This window comes from Zeus faber (assembly GCF_960531495.2).
Source record: "Zeus faber genome assembly, chromosome: 8".
Taxonomy (NCBI): domain Eukaryota; kingdom Metazoa; phylum Chordata; class Actinopteri; order Zeiformes; family Zeidae; genus Zeus; species Zeus faber.
The window spans coordinates 8,336,875-8,349,813 of record NC_137195.1 but is presented as its reverse complement, the minus strand read 5'-3'; the positions used below and the strand labels follow the sequence as shown (position 1 = coordinate 8,349,813).

General features: G+C 48.0%; 1 protein-coding gene across 1 annotated transcript in view; it reads right to left on the bottom strand.

The window, feature by feature from the left end:
- syngap1b (synaptic Ras GTPase activating protein 1b) overlaps positions 1–12,939 on the bottom strand; it is a gene marked incomplete at both ends in the record, with an annotated part of 138,634 nt that overhangs the window by 104,766 nt on the left and 20,929 nt on the right. Inside the window, 2 exons of the mRNA XM_080005857.1 lie at positions 2,628–2,772; positions 3,013–3,133. Coding sequence (XP_079861983.1) covers positions 2,628–2,772; positions 3,013–3,133 — 266 coding nt within the window. The remainder of the gene's footprint in view (positions 1–2,627; positions 2,773–3,012; positions 3,134–12,939) is intronic.

Sequence of the window (12,939 nt, the reverse complement as noted above, 5' to 3'; positions counted from 1 at the left end):
ATGCGGAGTTAAGGGGAGGGTCCTGCTTCCCTAATCCATCCCTCATCCACTAAACCAATCTGAAACCAGTCAAAATGAATTGAGCGCTGTGAGGACTGTGAGAACAGAGGGAGGGAGAGAGAGAGAGAAAGAGAGAGAGAGAGAGGGAGAGGATGAGGGTTGAAAGAGGGAGGGAGAGAGAGAGAGAGAGAGAGAGACTTAACTTTTAAGGTTCAGAGAGAGAGGGAGAGGGAGAGAGAGGGAGAGAGAGAGTGGATGAGGAGTGAAATAGGGAGGGAGGGAGAGAGAGAGAGGGAGAGAGAGAGAGAGAGAGAGAGAGAGAGAGACTTAACTTTTAAGGTTCAGAGAGAGAGGGAGAGGGAGAGAGAGGGAGAGAGAGAGTGGATGAGGAGTGAAATAGGGAGGGAGAGAGAGAGGGAGAGAGAAAAGAGAGAAAGGGAGAGAGAGAGAGAAAGGATGGAGGGTAGAAGAGAGAGAGAGAAAGAGGGAGCGAGCGAGAGAGGGAGAGAGATAGAGAGAGAGGGGGGAGAGACTTGACTTTTAAGGTTCGGAGAGAGAGAGGGAGAAGGAGACAGAGAGAGAGAGAGGGGATGGGGGATAAAGACAGAGAGAGAGAGAGAAAGAGAGGGAGGGCGAGAGAAGGAGAGAGATAGAGAGGGAAGGAGAGAGAGAGAGAGAGAGAGAGAGAGAGAGAGAGAGAGCGAGACCATGCGTCCTTGCTCGCCACATGGGGTGAGTGACAGCCATGAATATTTAACTGCTCTCATCCCAGCGAGGTGGACGACCGTCAGCGCATCAGTCCTCGCTCCCGATCCATCCACGGCCGCAGCCTTATTGGCACAATTAGACAGGGCTGGGCCTTTGATTAATTGACCCGAGCCGGCGTTCAATCCCTCCGGAGCAGTTTTGTCCTTTATTAGGATCACAGACTACGCCATTCCCCTGAGTGATGGCAGTGAGAGATAACATTGGCAGCCGTGCGCCAGCGCCGCCTTAATATCAGGACGTGCGTGTTGTTGTTATGAGTCACCGATAAGGGCGCACACACTATTGACAACATTTTACTGGCTGAGCTTCCGTTTTATGGCCGCGTTATAAATCTCCGGCCTCGGGCCTGGAAGAGGGACGGTACCCACTCCTGGCCCCGGAAAAGTTAGACGAAATGTTCACCGTCGCTGTTTGCGGTCGTTTTTGATTCAAAATTTTGCAAGGGGAAGCAGCTGTAGATCGAAAAACTGCTTTTCGGTGTCAGCTGTGCACTTTGGAACAACGAATCTCGTAACTCTGGAGTGCTACAGTACACCTACACCATTCCTGTTTAGTTATTTTGTTGGCCAGCAGAAGAGATTCATGAGATTCAGGAGAGTTTTGCCTTGCTCTGTTATGATTAACCATTCAGTCAAATATAGGTTGCAGAAAAAGTAAACCTATTATTCTAAATAATTCACGGTGAGAAACTAAACTCGGAGTTAATAGTAACCGAGTCGTGAATTGGGATTAACTTTAACCGTGTGGAACCCCCCCCCCCCCCCCTTTTTACACGGAACGACCTTAAATTGCGCCTTAAACAAACAATTCACGCTTCTGAAGATTTTGCCACAGAATTGACAAGTGCCCTTGAAACTGAACCCTGGAGTGAGCCTGAGGCAACAAGCCCAAAAAGCTCCGCTCTTCATGAATTTTCTGACTGACCTGTTTTGGGTGGACGTGGCACTAAAGCAGGGTCCTTAACAAGCACAAAGGGAAGTGGCGCAAGCCGAGGGAAAGACGCCTATAAAAACATCAAGTCGCTGCTTTTTTTTTTGTTTTCACTGAAGGAAAGATCATTTTGATGAAAGTACATCACTCACGGCAATAATGAACGGAGACGTTTGCTGGGAAATAGCATTGACTGAGAAGGAAGTCACTCTGACTTACTGTGCTTTGAAAAGAAGACAGGAGTCGGACTTTAGCAGCATACCAATAGGTTTTCCATGTGTATGGATATGCATGTCAAATATGGGTAACATGTTCTGTCAATGTCAGTTTTCAAAATGTGGGGCAATGTGAACATCTAAAATCCCAAATGCAACTCAGTGTATTTCATAGGACTGTGACGTTGTTTAAAAGGCCTGAGCACACACAGTTTGTTATGTATGTTGCAAAGCATGTGTTATTTTTAACTGATTCAAATCACAGGAGGCTCACGAATGTAGCTTTGGCCTACCTATTTGTGTGAATCGTTTTTTAATCATGGGAACTCGAAAGTTGTTTTTTTTGGTCCTGGTTTTCATTTCTTCACTTAGTGATAATTTATGCAATTACACACAAAGAAATTGCAATTTCCTGACCCCCGATCCGGATCTGATCCTTTATTTCTACTGAGCGATACTGCTCCGGACCATTAGTGTGATGTGTGTTGACAATAAAAACGACTCAGTTGTAGTCCACTTTTCCTCATTAGGGGAAACCAATGTCCTCCCTGTCTGAAAAGGGCAGAAATCTAGATAACAGATGACGCCCTGGTGTGAAATTGTATCATAATTACCCCAGGCAGGAAGGCTGGAATAGGTCTGTGCCTTCAGCAGCTCTGTGGGAATATGGGTTTATGACCAACAGATAAAGAACCCTACAGAAGGAAACAGTACCTCCTCCTGGTCCAACATGTAGAGCTGGTTTCCGGAGATCACGCAGAGACGGGGGTTCCAGTTATCTTGCGGGGAGTGGTCGTAGGAGGGGCGGTCTTGGGTGGGACGGTCTTGAGAGGGACGGTCTTGAGAGGGACGGTCTTGAGTGGGACGGTCTTGAGTGGGACGGTCTTGAGTGGGACGGTCTTGAGAGGGACGGTCTTGAGAGGGACGGTCTTGAGAGGGACGGTCTTGAGAGGGACGGCTGTAGGCAGGGCGTTCGTACGCAGGACGTTCGTAGGAAGGGCGCTCGTAGGAAGGGCGCTCGAAGGAAGGGCGTTCGTAGGAAGGGCGCTCGAAGGAGGGGCGCTCGAAGGAAGGGCGTTCATAGGAAGGGCGCTCGTACGAGGGACGGTCGAAGGAAGGGCGGTCGTAGGAAGGACGGTCGTAGGAGGGAGCGTGGAAAGACTGGACGTGGGAGCGATGATGGTGATGATGATAAGAGGGGGGGATAGCACACCTCGCATCTGGGGAGGAAGGAGAGAGGAGAGAGGGGGAGGTGGGGGTTGGGGTTGGGAGGAGGAGAAGGAGGAGGAGGAAGAGAAGGAGATCGGTCAGGATAATCAATTGTAGGGTTGTGACCTGGTGAGATGAGCCCTTTGTTACAAAGTTACATTGGAAAACATGATGAGTTATGAGGTAGGAGAGAACTGTGAAGGTCAATGAGAGCAGTAGTACACAGATGTACCCAGGTCCAGGATGTCCCTGGTTTTAGGGTGTACCCAGATCTAAGGCGTACCAAGTACTAGGATGTAGAAAGTTGTAAGGCGTACCCAGTTCTAGGATGTACCCAGTTCTAAGGCGTACCCAGTTCCAGATGTACCCAGTTCTAAGGCGTACCCAGTTCCAGATGTACCCAGTTCGAAGGCATACCCAGTTCTAAGATGTACCCAGTGTTAAGGTGTACCCAGTTCTAGGATATACCCAGTTCTATGATGTACCCAGTTTTAGGGTGTACCCAGATCTAAGGCGTACCCAGCTCGAGGATGTACCCAGTTGTCAGGCGTGCCCAGTTCTAGTATTTATCCAGTTCTATGATGTACCCAGTTTTTGGGTGTACCCAGATCTAAGGTGCACCCATTTTAGGATGTACCCATTTCTAAGGTGTACCCAGTTCTAGGATGTCCCCAGTTCTAGGATGTACCCCATTTTAGGATGTACCCAGTTCTAAGGTGTACCCAGGTCTAGGATGTCTCCAGTTCTAGGATGAACCAAATTCACATTCCCTAGTGTCACATCCGATGTTCGCGGATATTTCACACCACAAATTGAGTATAATTTGTTGGTGTTTGTAGGTAGATGATGATGTGTCGTATAGATTGACATTGTTCGAAAATATAATTTTCGAACCCCCTCAGTCAGCCCCTCTTCGATCTGCTCCATTTTTTTATCACTGTTGGCAGAAATTAACTGGAAATACGTAGTGGGGGAAAACGACCAATCACAGCTCTTGCGTTCTTGCACCGCCAGGACGTGTAGTTACCTTTCTGGAGAAGTGGACGTTCAGTAAGCTGCGGCGGCGGCCTCTGAGGGCTACGCCGGTGACAGAGAGAACCACCAGCTATTTAATGCAGAACTATAAAGTGGCCTTTAGGGCTACCCAGATTTAGGGTGTGCCCATGGTGTACCCAGTTCTAGGGTATAAGATGTCCATACTTTCACAATGTGCACAGGGATAATAAAAATGTCCAGAAAACCTACGATTGTTTTTGCTTCTCCAAGTCCAAGAGCTAAATTTTAAGATAAAACATGATGTGGGAGGATTTGATCCGGAACAATGTTCAGCAAGTACTTATAGCCATGCTACATCATCTTGTCATCCAGACAGACATTTCTTCAACACCTCATACTCCAATTCACATTTCCTTATCTCCCACAAATCATTGGTCCAGAGAGGGAGTCCGTGTTCAGCCCCTGCCTTCGTGTCTAGCCTGTCACCATTCAGACAGTCAAGACGACTATAAAGCCAGTGCCTCAAATAACTCCCTTGGTCCCGGGGTAAAAGTCTTAGACAGTGGCACCGGGAGGAGCGGAGAAGAGGGAGCATTGTGATGCCGCACAAAAACTGCGGGATTACTCTAAACAGGGCATGACTCCCGTCTCACAAACAGTTCAGTCATGCAGAGAGCGCCTGGAGAGACGCTTTATGGGCGCCCGCTTATGAAAACTGTTCAGTGACCTTTTCCTTTATCCCAAGGACGGAGAAATAGCCAAAACAAATATTTATTCAGATCATAAAATTAAAGAAACATTAAAATGGAATGAAGTCACAGAATTATTTATTCAATCAAGAACGATCATTCATTTTTCATGAATCATAATATTTGCTTGACTTTGGTCAGGGTCAAGCGGTGACTGGCTCTAGTGGGTGAGTTCCTCGCCATAGTCCATATTCCATATGCCATATTATTCCATTTTGGGTGATTTTTCAGTGTCAGTGGTGCGTTTGTCAGTTGACTATCAAACAAATTGTTTTGAATGTAATCCCTTTCTATCAGGCATATAGAATATTATAAGTAAAGTGTCGAAAACGGTCAATTCTGGAAGAAATCACAAAGTAGAATTCTTGAGAAAAGTGTTGCATGTGGTACAAAGAAGAATGGAAATGCTAAATACGTGTCTTTTAACAAATATGCATGCTCTTAATACTTTAGTGGGTTCTTGAACCTTTTACCCATCAGTCAACAGTAAAGAACTGTGCGACATGAAAGACGTCTCATCACTATTTTCCCCAAGAACTTTTGACCATATCGATGCAAATCACATCATCTGCTTGAATACTCCAAACCTCATCATAAAGAATTCACCTGTCGCAACAAGCATTGAATTACGGGTTGATGTGATATATGAGGGAGCAAAAGTCAACACAATGTGTACCACAACGCGGCAGAGTTTTAATTGACGTAAAGAGCCGCATCCCCACCTCCCAGGCCGCCTCGTCAGCCGCATCCCCACCACCCTGGCCGCCCCATCAGCCGCATCCCAGACTCCCCCTCATCTCCCTCCAAAGGCCTCTCATTCATTCATCCCTCACTGGAATTTTGACCTTGTCTTTTTCACCCTGCCTTCTAAGAGTCTCTCTCTCTCTCTCTCTCTCTCTCTCTCTCTCTCCCCCCTCCAGCTTTCCGTCTCACCATTCTATTTCCTTTTATCAAGGGAGGCAAGAGGCAACGCCTGCATCCTTCTTGCCATTCTGGTTATGCCGCCGAGTAATTTTTTTTTTGTCTCAAACGGGAATACAGAAGCAAAACGGATGATCAGACAGTGTCCCTCACGTATGTCCGCCCATAATCCCTAGACTTGCACTGATATGAGAAAATTATAGAAGTACGTATTTTCATAATAATAAAATAAAGGATTTGCTGACTCGTTAAAAAAAAAAAGCCTATTGGATTAAATAATGATTCACGGGAGCTTGATAAAGAAGGAAAGAATCTGGAAAAGGGCTCACACGCATCACACACCGTGGGCTATTTTCACACATGATGCACACACACACTAACACACACACACACACACATACAGTAACACACACACACACACACACACACTGTAATATGACACAGCCACTATATTAGCAGATCCAAGTCAAGGTCCAGAGTTGACTTGAACCTCCGTGTCAGGGTTCTTCAACCCCTCAGTGTTTCTCCATAGAAGCAGGTTTGTTTGAGGAAGGAAATAGACTCAATGACCGTCTCTCTCTCAATCTCTCAATCTCTCTCTCTCTCTCTCTCTCTCTCTCTCCCCAGGCCCGTCATGCATTGCAGTGCTGCACGACTGTCACAACCGATTTTGATTTACCGCGTAAGCATTTCTGAACTTCTCACCCTCTCTTAACAGGCCGACAGTTGAGGGCTACAGTACGCGGCGCTGCTCTGTCCCCAGCCAAAGCAGGGAAAAAAAAAAAACCAACAGGCGGTCTGTCTAATTGTGGCAAAATAACAGCTGAGTTGATCTTTTAAGTTTGCGTTTAAATTATGGATTGCGCTCCTGAAATATAGATGAGTTTCTAAACAAGTATGGGTTTTTAATACTGGCAATCCGAGAGATGCCTCAATATGGAGCATGGCTTGAAATTAGTGCAACCGGTTTGAATTCCTTCACTCAAGCAGCAACACATGGAGGGATCCTTTGGTTTTCGGGCGTTTGACGATTCAAAGGCTGAGCGAGCGGGGAAGCGTGAAGGGCCTTGCCCAAGGGCACATCGGCAGGAGATACAGCTGGTATCTGGGAATTTAATCTGTGTCCTTTCCTTCGTGGGTCACGCTAAATCACAAAAACAAACACATGGTGCGCTGGCACACACGCACGCACGCATGCACGCACGCACACACACACACACACGCTAGTAGCAGGGATTTACATTTAGTCAAAAAATTTATGATAGAAATTATGACAAAAACATATTCAATCAGCATGAATCAAAAGTATTTTTTTTTTATTATCATTATAAAGCTGTCACAATCATGACATTTTATTTCACGGTTTGACAAAGAAATTATTAATTTTTATTTTTTTGTCAATTTCACAAGGCCAGTGTAATAGTGACAGACAAATAATACTTCCAATAATACAACCTACCTATTGCAGAAGAGCCATTTATTGGAACATAAGAATTTGGGTAGACAGCTTATCTTCTGATGGAAACATTATATTGGTTTAAAATTCTCCTTGAATATGTACGGAAAGAGTGAGGAATCTGACGATTTTGCAAAAAGATCAAGATCTGCTTAAATAATAAAAACGATAATAATAACAACAATAATTGGACCAATATCCGATACCAGTATTGTTTCCTTGTTTCCTCACTCAGCACAACACAAGTCCCTACTCCGCCTTTCCCTCTTGGGATGGATCAGACATCCAAAAAAATAAAATAAAAAAAGGGTATGTAGATGGTGAAAATCAAGGCCACGGATTTAGGCCGTTTAGTTGTATTATTAGGAGAGAAAGCGATGGAACTGGAACTGCATGCTCTGTCCTCGATGATTTCGCATGCCGGGCCACGCCGGTATTCGAGCATTTTTGAGATATTACAAATTGTTCTGTCTCCCACCTTGCTCCCATACATGGGCTCGCGGTAACCCCCCGGCCCGAATGGTAAACCTTCCAAGCTGTTGTTAATGTGGTACTTGACAGAACGTGACCTACAATTATTTAAGCTGGCACATCCACCCATCGTGAAATGAACAGAACGAGATTAAATTCTGCTTCCTCGCCGCCGAGTCACTACGGCTTCTTCTTTCTTTTTTTCTTTTTTTTATCCGCACCGAAATGTCTTCCACCCCAAAACTTGTTGTTCCACGTTTACTTTCACCCTCCAGTTGCCGAAAAATCTGCTTCGCTCATCGCTGGTTGCCACGGTGTTGCAAATGCGTAAAAATGTGATCCCTAACCACGCCCCCCATTTTCCACTTGGGAGAGAAACCCCACTGTCTCCTCCATCTCATCCATCCCCACCGCCCCATCCATTCCTTCCATCACCTCCATCTCCGCCATGACCTCCATCATCATAGTTGCAACCATCCCCATCATCCACACCGTCCCTTCCACCCCTCCATTCCCACCGTCCCCTCCATCCCGCCGTCCTGTCCATATCCCCTCCGTCCCTCTGCCCCCATTGCTTCCATCCCCACCGCAACTTCCATCCCCATGCCCACCATCCCCTTAATCCCCTCCATTCCTTCCATCGCCTCGATCTCCATCATCCCCTCGATCCCATTAACCCTTCCATCTCCTCCATCTCCATAATTCCCTCCATCCCCTCCATTCCCATCATCTACTCAATCCTCACCATCCCCTCCGTAACCTCCATCCCCACCATTCCCTCCGTCCTCACCATCTCCTCCATCCCCACCATTCCCTCCGTCCTCACCATCTCCTCCATCCCCACCATTCCCGCTAACCCCCATTTCCGTGTGCACCTATTAAAGCCAGAAGCAGCTCGGCAGGGCAGAATTTCAATAACCACACTCGTTCTCCTTCCTGTCTGTCCGTTCTCAGACACAGAGAGCACTGAAACTACGTTGCATGAATACAACAATTTGGCGCTGGCAGAATTGCTGAGGTGCCCCTTTTCTTTCTGTTCATCTCTCTCTCTCCCTCCTCTCATCTCCCTCTCTCCTTTCTTTTATTCCCTCACTGGCGTTTTTCTCCCCATATTTTGATTGCTTCTCTCCCTCCATACCTTCCCTTCCGTCTCCCTGTCCTTTCCCTCGCTCGCTCTCTTTCTTGTTTCCCCTTCATACTCCATCTCTTCCTTTCTCCTTCTCTCCCCCCGTTCTCCCTCCGTGGACTCTTTGTTTTTCTGCCGTCCTTAGCAGTTTACAAAGGAGAGAGGCACGGGCCAATCGGATGGCTGGTCAGCCTCAGTCAAAGTTGTCATTACGGGGCCCCGACAGGCCTAATGTTGATTTATACACATCGCTGAGCTCCAAAACAGCGCTAAAAATAAAGCTCGCAATATCTCAGGGTCGCCCGGGGCTGTTAATGTCCTCCTGCAAAGCATTGGTGAACCGGCTCGTTTACTTTTCTGGGCAGAGGAGCACAAGAAATGCACGTCATTACCGTGACTTCGGCATCTGCCGCTGCTGGAATGCACAAGGACGCGTTCGGATGTCGCACATGTATGTATGCATGTATGCATAAATGTATGTGTGAGCGTGCTGCAGGGCGGTCATTGGAATGCAGCGCTGCACTTGAACCCTCTGACTCAGAGCCCCGACATGTACAGTAGGCTGCTTCAGTGCCGAGTCAGCGGTGAGGGGAGGTCGGGAGGCAGGGGGTGGGGGTGGGGTGAGGGGGTGTCAAAGTGTCGGCGGCTGGGTCACAAAGGACCGGCATGACGCACGCGCTCGCTAACCATAAAAATGTGCACGACAAATAAAATACAATAAAGCGAAATAAAAGAAAAAGTTCGACAGACGGAACTGAAAGCAGAGTTGAGCGGCCCTCAACTCTTTGGAGTGCGTGTCGTTCTGTAGATAGACGGTTCGACAGGGGCCTCCCGGGGCGGGCGACGGGTTAGCCGCTTTGCACGCGAGCCTGGCGCACACACGCCATAACGGAGCGGAGGGCGGAGCAACTTAATTAAGGTCGGTTGCAGTCAGTAAGACACGACGGCAGCATTGGTCGCTGAATCGCAAAGTTAAACAGCGTAGTCAGACACTGGTAGAACAATCATTCATCTAATCCTCCCACTTTTTTAGCCATTTTCAAACTTTTAAAAGAAATTTGGCGAATATTGTCAAGTATTGCGGGACATCCGTTCCCCCTCTCTGCTTGGCACGGGGGTTTGATGGAAGTTCCCGTCTCCAAACACTGGTGCAGGCGGCAAAATAAACCCAGGAGAAACTCGCTCATTAGCCAAGAATAAAATGTGCCCTCGGAACGAGTCCCACACAAACATTTCAACAGATGCATTTAAGTCCCCCCAGCCACAATCGAATTTCTAAACAAATAGGGTTGGATCTCAGCTTGGGGCGCAGATGTTCCTTGTCTCCCCCTATTGGGCCCGTAATCGAACCCTTTTGTGCAGCACGGTGTTTGGGGTGTTTTGTCTTTTTGCAAATGTCATGGAATTAAAAAGTTGCACCAGAGCCAAAAAGTCTGTCGTCCGCTTTCCGACCCCGGCCCGGCTGAATGCGCTGGGAGGCATCGATCACGCAGACTGTATTCAAGAGACAAAAGTTATTTTTGCATCTGGTAACAGCATATTTCCTTGGTGTTCCGATTGTTTTATGATACAGCAAAAACATAATCATTTTTGTGCGGTTTCGCAGAAACACACCGAGCTCAAAGACACGGTTTGGAAACAGGGGAAAACAAAATAAAATTAAAAATGAATGAACGAAAAAGATGGCAAAATGGCCATGGACACAGGCCGTTAGGTTGATGGGAAGCTGGTGCAGCGAGTGGATTTTATAGCAGATCAGTGGATCATGTGTAGCAATGGAAGATGTAAATAAAATGTCGGTGAAAAGAAAAATATCTTAAAATGGATTGATAAACACTCGCCACTTGATGTCAAACACAGGTGTTAAAATAAAGCGAAGTGAAGTGAGTGGTAAGATTTTGATACGTGAACCATGTGTCTTTCCCCGAGACGATCAATCTCAGTTCTCGATAGCCAATCAGGACGGGCGAGTGGGAGTGGGATCTGTATGATTGAGTGGTTTGTATTTTGCATACGATTTATATGCGTTTACTGTCATGATTCAAAAAAAGGCATTGTGCTGCTTTATGTCTACATAATCCCAAATCCTACTTTTAAAAGGTTTTCTAGACAACTCTATAAACCGCCTACTGTGTGTGTGCGTGTGTGCAAATTGTCTTTTTTCGAAACACCTGCCCTCTCCATGCTGTAGACTTCCCCTCCGGAGAAAAAATACGGATGATGAATTACTAATATTACCCCAACGCGGCCGCCATAAATCCACTTCAACCATGAGGGAGAGTTGTAAATTACTGGGAAGAACATGGTGTTTGCGGGTCTCGCGTGTGTGTGTGTGTGTGTGTGTGTGTGTGTGTGTGTGTGTGTGTGTGTGTGTGCGTGTGTGCGTGCGCGGGCGAAAGAGGGACGGCAGACAGAGAGAGGCAGAGTTGGGGGTGGGGGGGGGGGGGGGCTGGGTTGGAGCGTCCTCACCTATCCGATCATTCACCCGGCCCTCCCGCGGCGCGTTCGGGGCTTCCCGTTGCACGCCCAAAGCGTCCACACGGCGTCACTGTTGCCGCGCCGCGAGCGCCGCCAAATCCGCCCCCGACGCCACCGCGCAGGAAACAAGGTTACTGCGCGCGAGATGTCACTTCCGAAACACCCACTCCCGCTCGCTCGCGCGCGCGCTCTCTCTCTCTCTCTCTCTCTCTCTCTCTCCCTCACGCCCCCAGCCTATTGCCATGACAACCGAGAAAAGAATAGAATATAAGTGAGCGTTAAAGAGACAGGGGCATCCGAGGGAATGGATGGAGTGAGAGGAGAGAGAGACAGACAGAGAGAGAAAGAGGGGGGGGGGGTGGTGGTGAAGGAAAGATAGAGGGGGGGGGGGGTGGAGGATGAGGAAAGAGACGAGAGCGAGTGGGCGGGGGAAAGATGGATGGTGGTGGGGAGGGGGGGGGTGAGAGGGAGAGAGAGAGAGGGGGCATGTGGTGGGATGCGATCGGCAGGGAAACGGAAGAGAGCAGCGGTGTAGGCGCCGTGAACGCTGTTGGAGGGAGGGATATGAAGTGATGAGAAAGAGAGAAAGAGAGGGCGAGGGAGAGAAAGAGAGAGGGAGAGGTGAAGGAAGGAAGCGAGGAGAGAGGACACTTTTTTTTTTGGGAATAGGGAGCCCACATCTTGTTCCCATAGCAACACAGCCAGCCATGAAATACTGACTCGTACCTTCCTCCCTCCCTCTCCTCTCTCTCTCTCTCTCTCCCTGATCACTCCTCCCTTTCTCTCGCTAACTATATATACACACACACACACACACACACACACGCACACACACACACACACACACACACACGCACACGCACACACGCACACACGTGCTCCATGAGCAGAAGTTGATGTCAGATGTACATGCAGCAGTTCCAGCTCTTCTATAGCATCAAATGCGTCAAACGCCACCAAGAGGAAGTGTCCAAAAAAAAGGTCCCAAAGTGTCCTTCAGCGAGACAGTTCAGTCGCCTTCGCGCTGAATCCGGCAACGGCTGAGAAGTGGGAACTCGCCCCCCGGCGGCCGCTGTCCTGCCCTTGTCCAGATTTCACGTCACAACAATGTGTTGGCAACGGAGCCTCAGCGTGGCCAGCGGGACTTTCACCGTTTTCAAACAATGAATGGATAATAGATGCATTGATAGTGACTATGCTGACAATAAGCATTAATCAAACTTTTTAACTGAATTTGCTTCGTTCAAAACAAGTTCCCATCACTCCAGCTTGCAATTTCGATGCAACTTTTCGCGACCGTCCATAACAAACGGAAGAGAATGCGTTTGCCGCATTCGGTGTAAAGGCGGCTTTAACCCTTTTTCCCTTGCGCGACCTTCCGCCTTTGCTGTGCGAGTAGAGGAGCGGGTGACGAGGCGTTAAATGTAAAGTAAACCTGGATGGGTCCTGGCGACCATGAGGAAGGTGCGGTAAATACAAACGACGCACAGATTCTACGTGTCCACCGCCGGCACCAATTCTGACTCCTGATCCCACAGTGTCGCCCAGACACTGCTCCTTTCAAGCCCTCAGCCGATAGAGAAAAAACTAAAAAGACTGTGAGTCAGGGGTCCTCAGAAC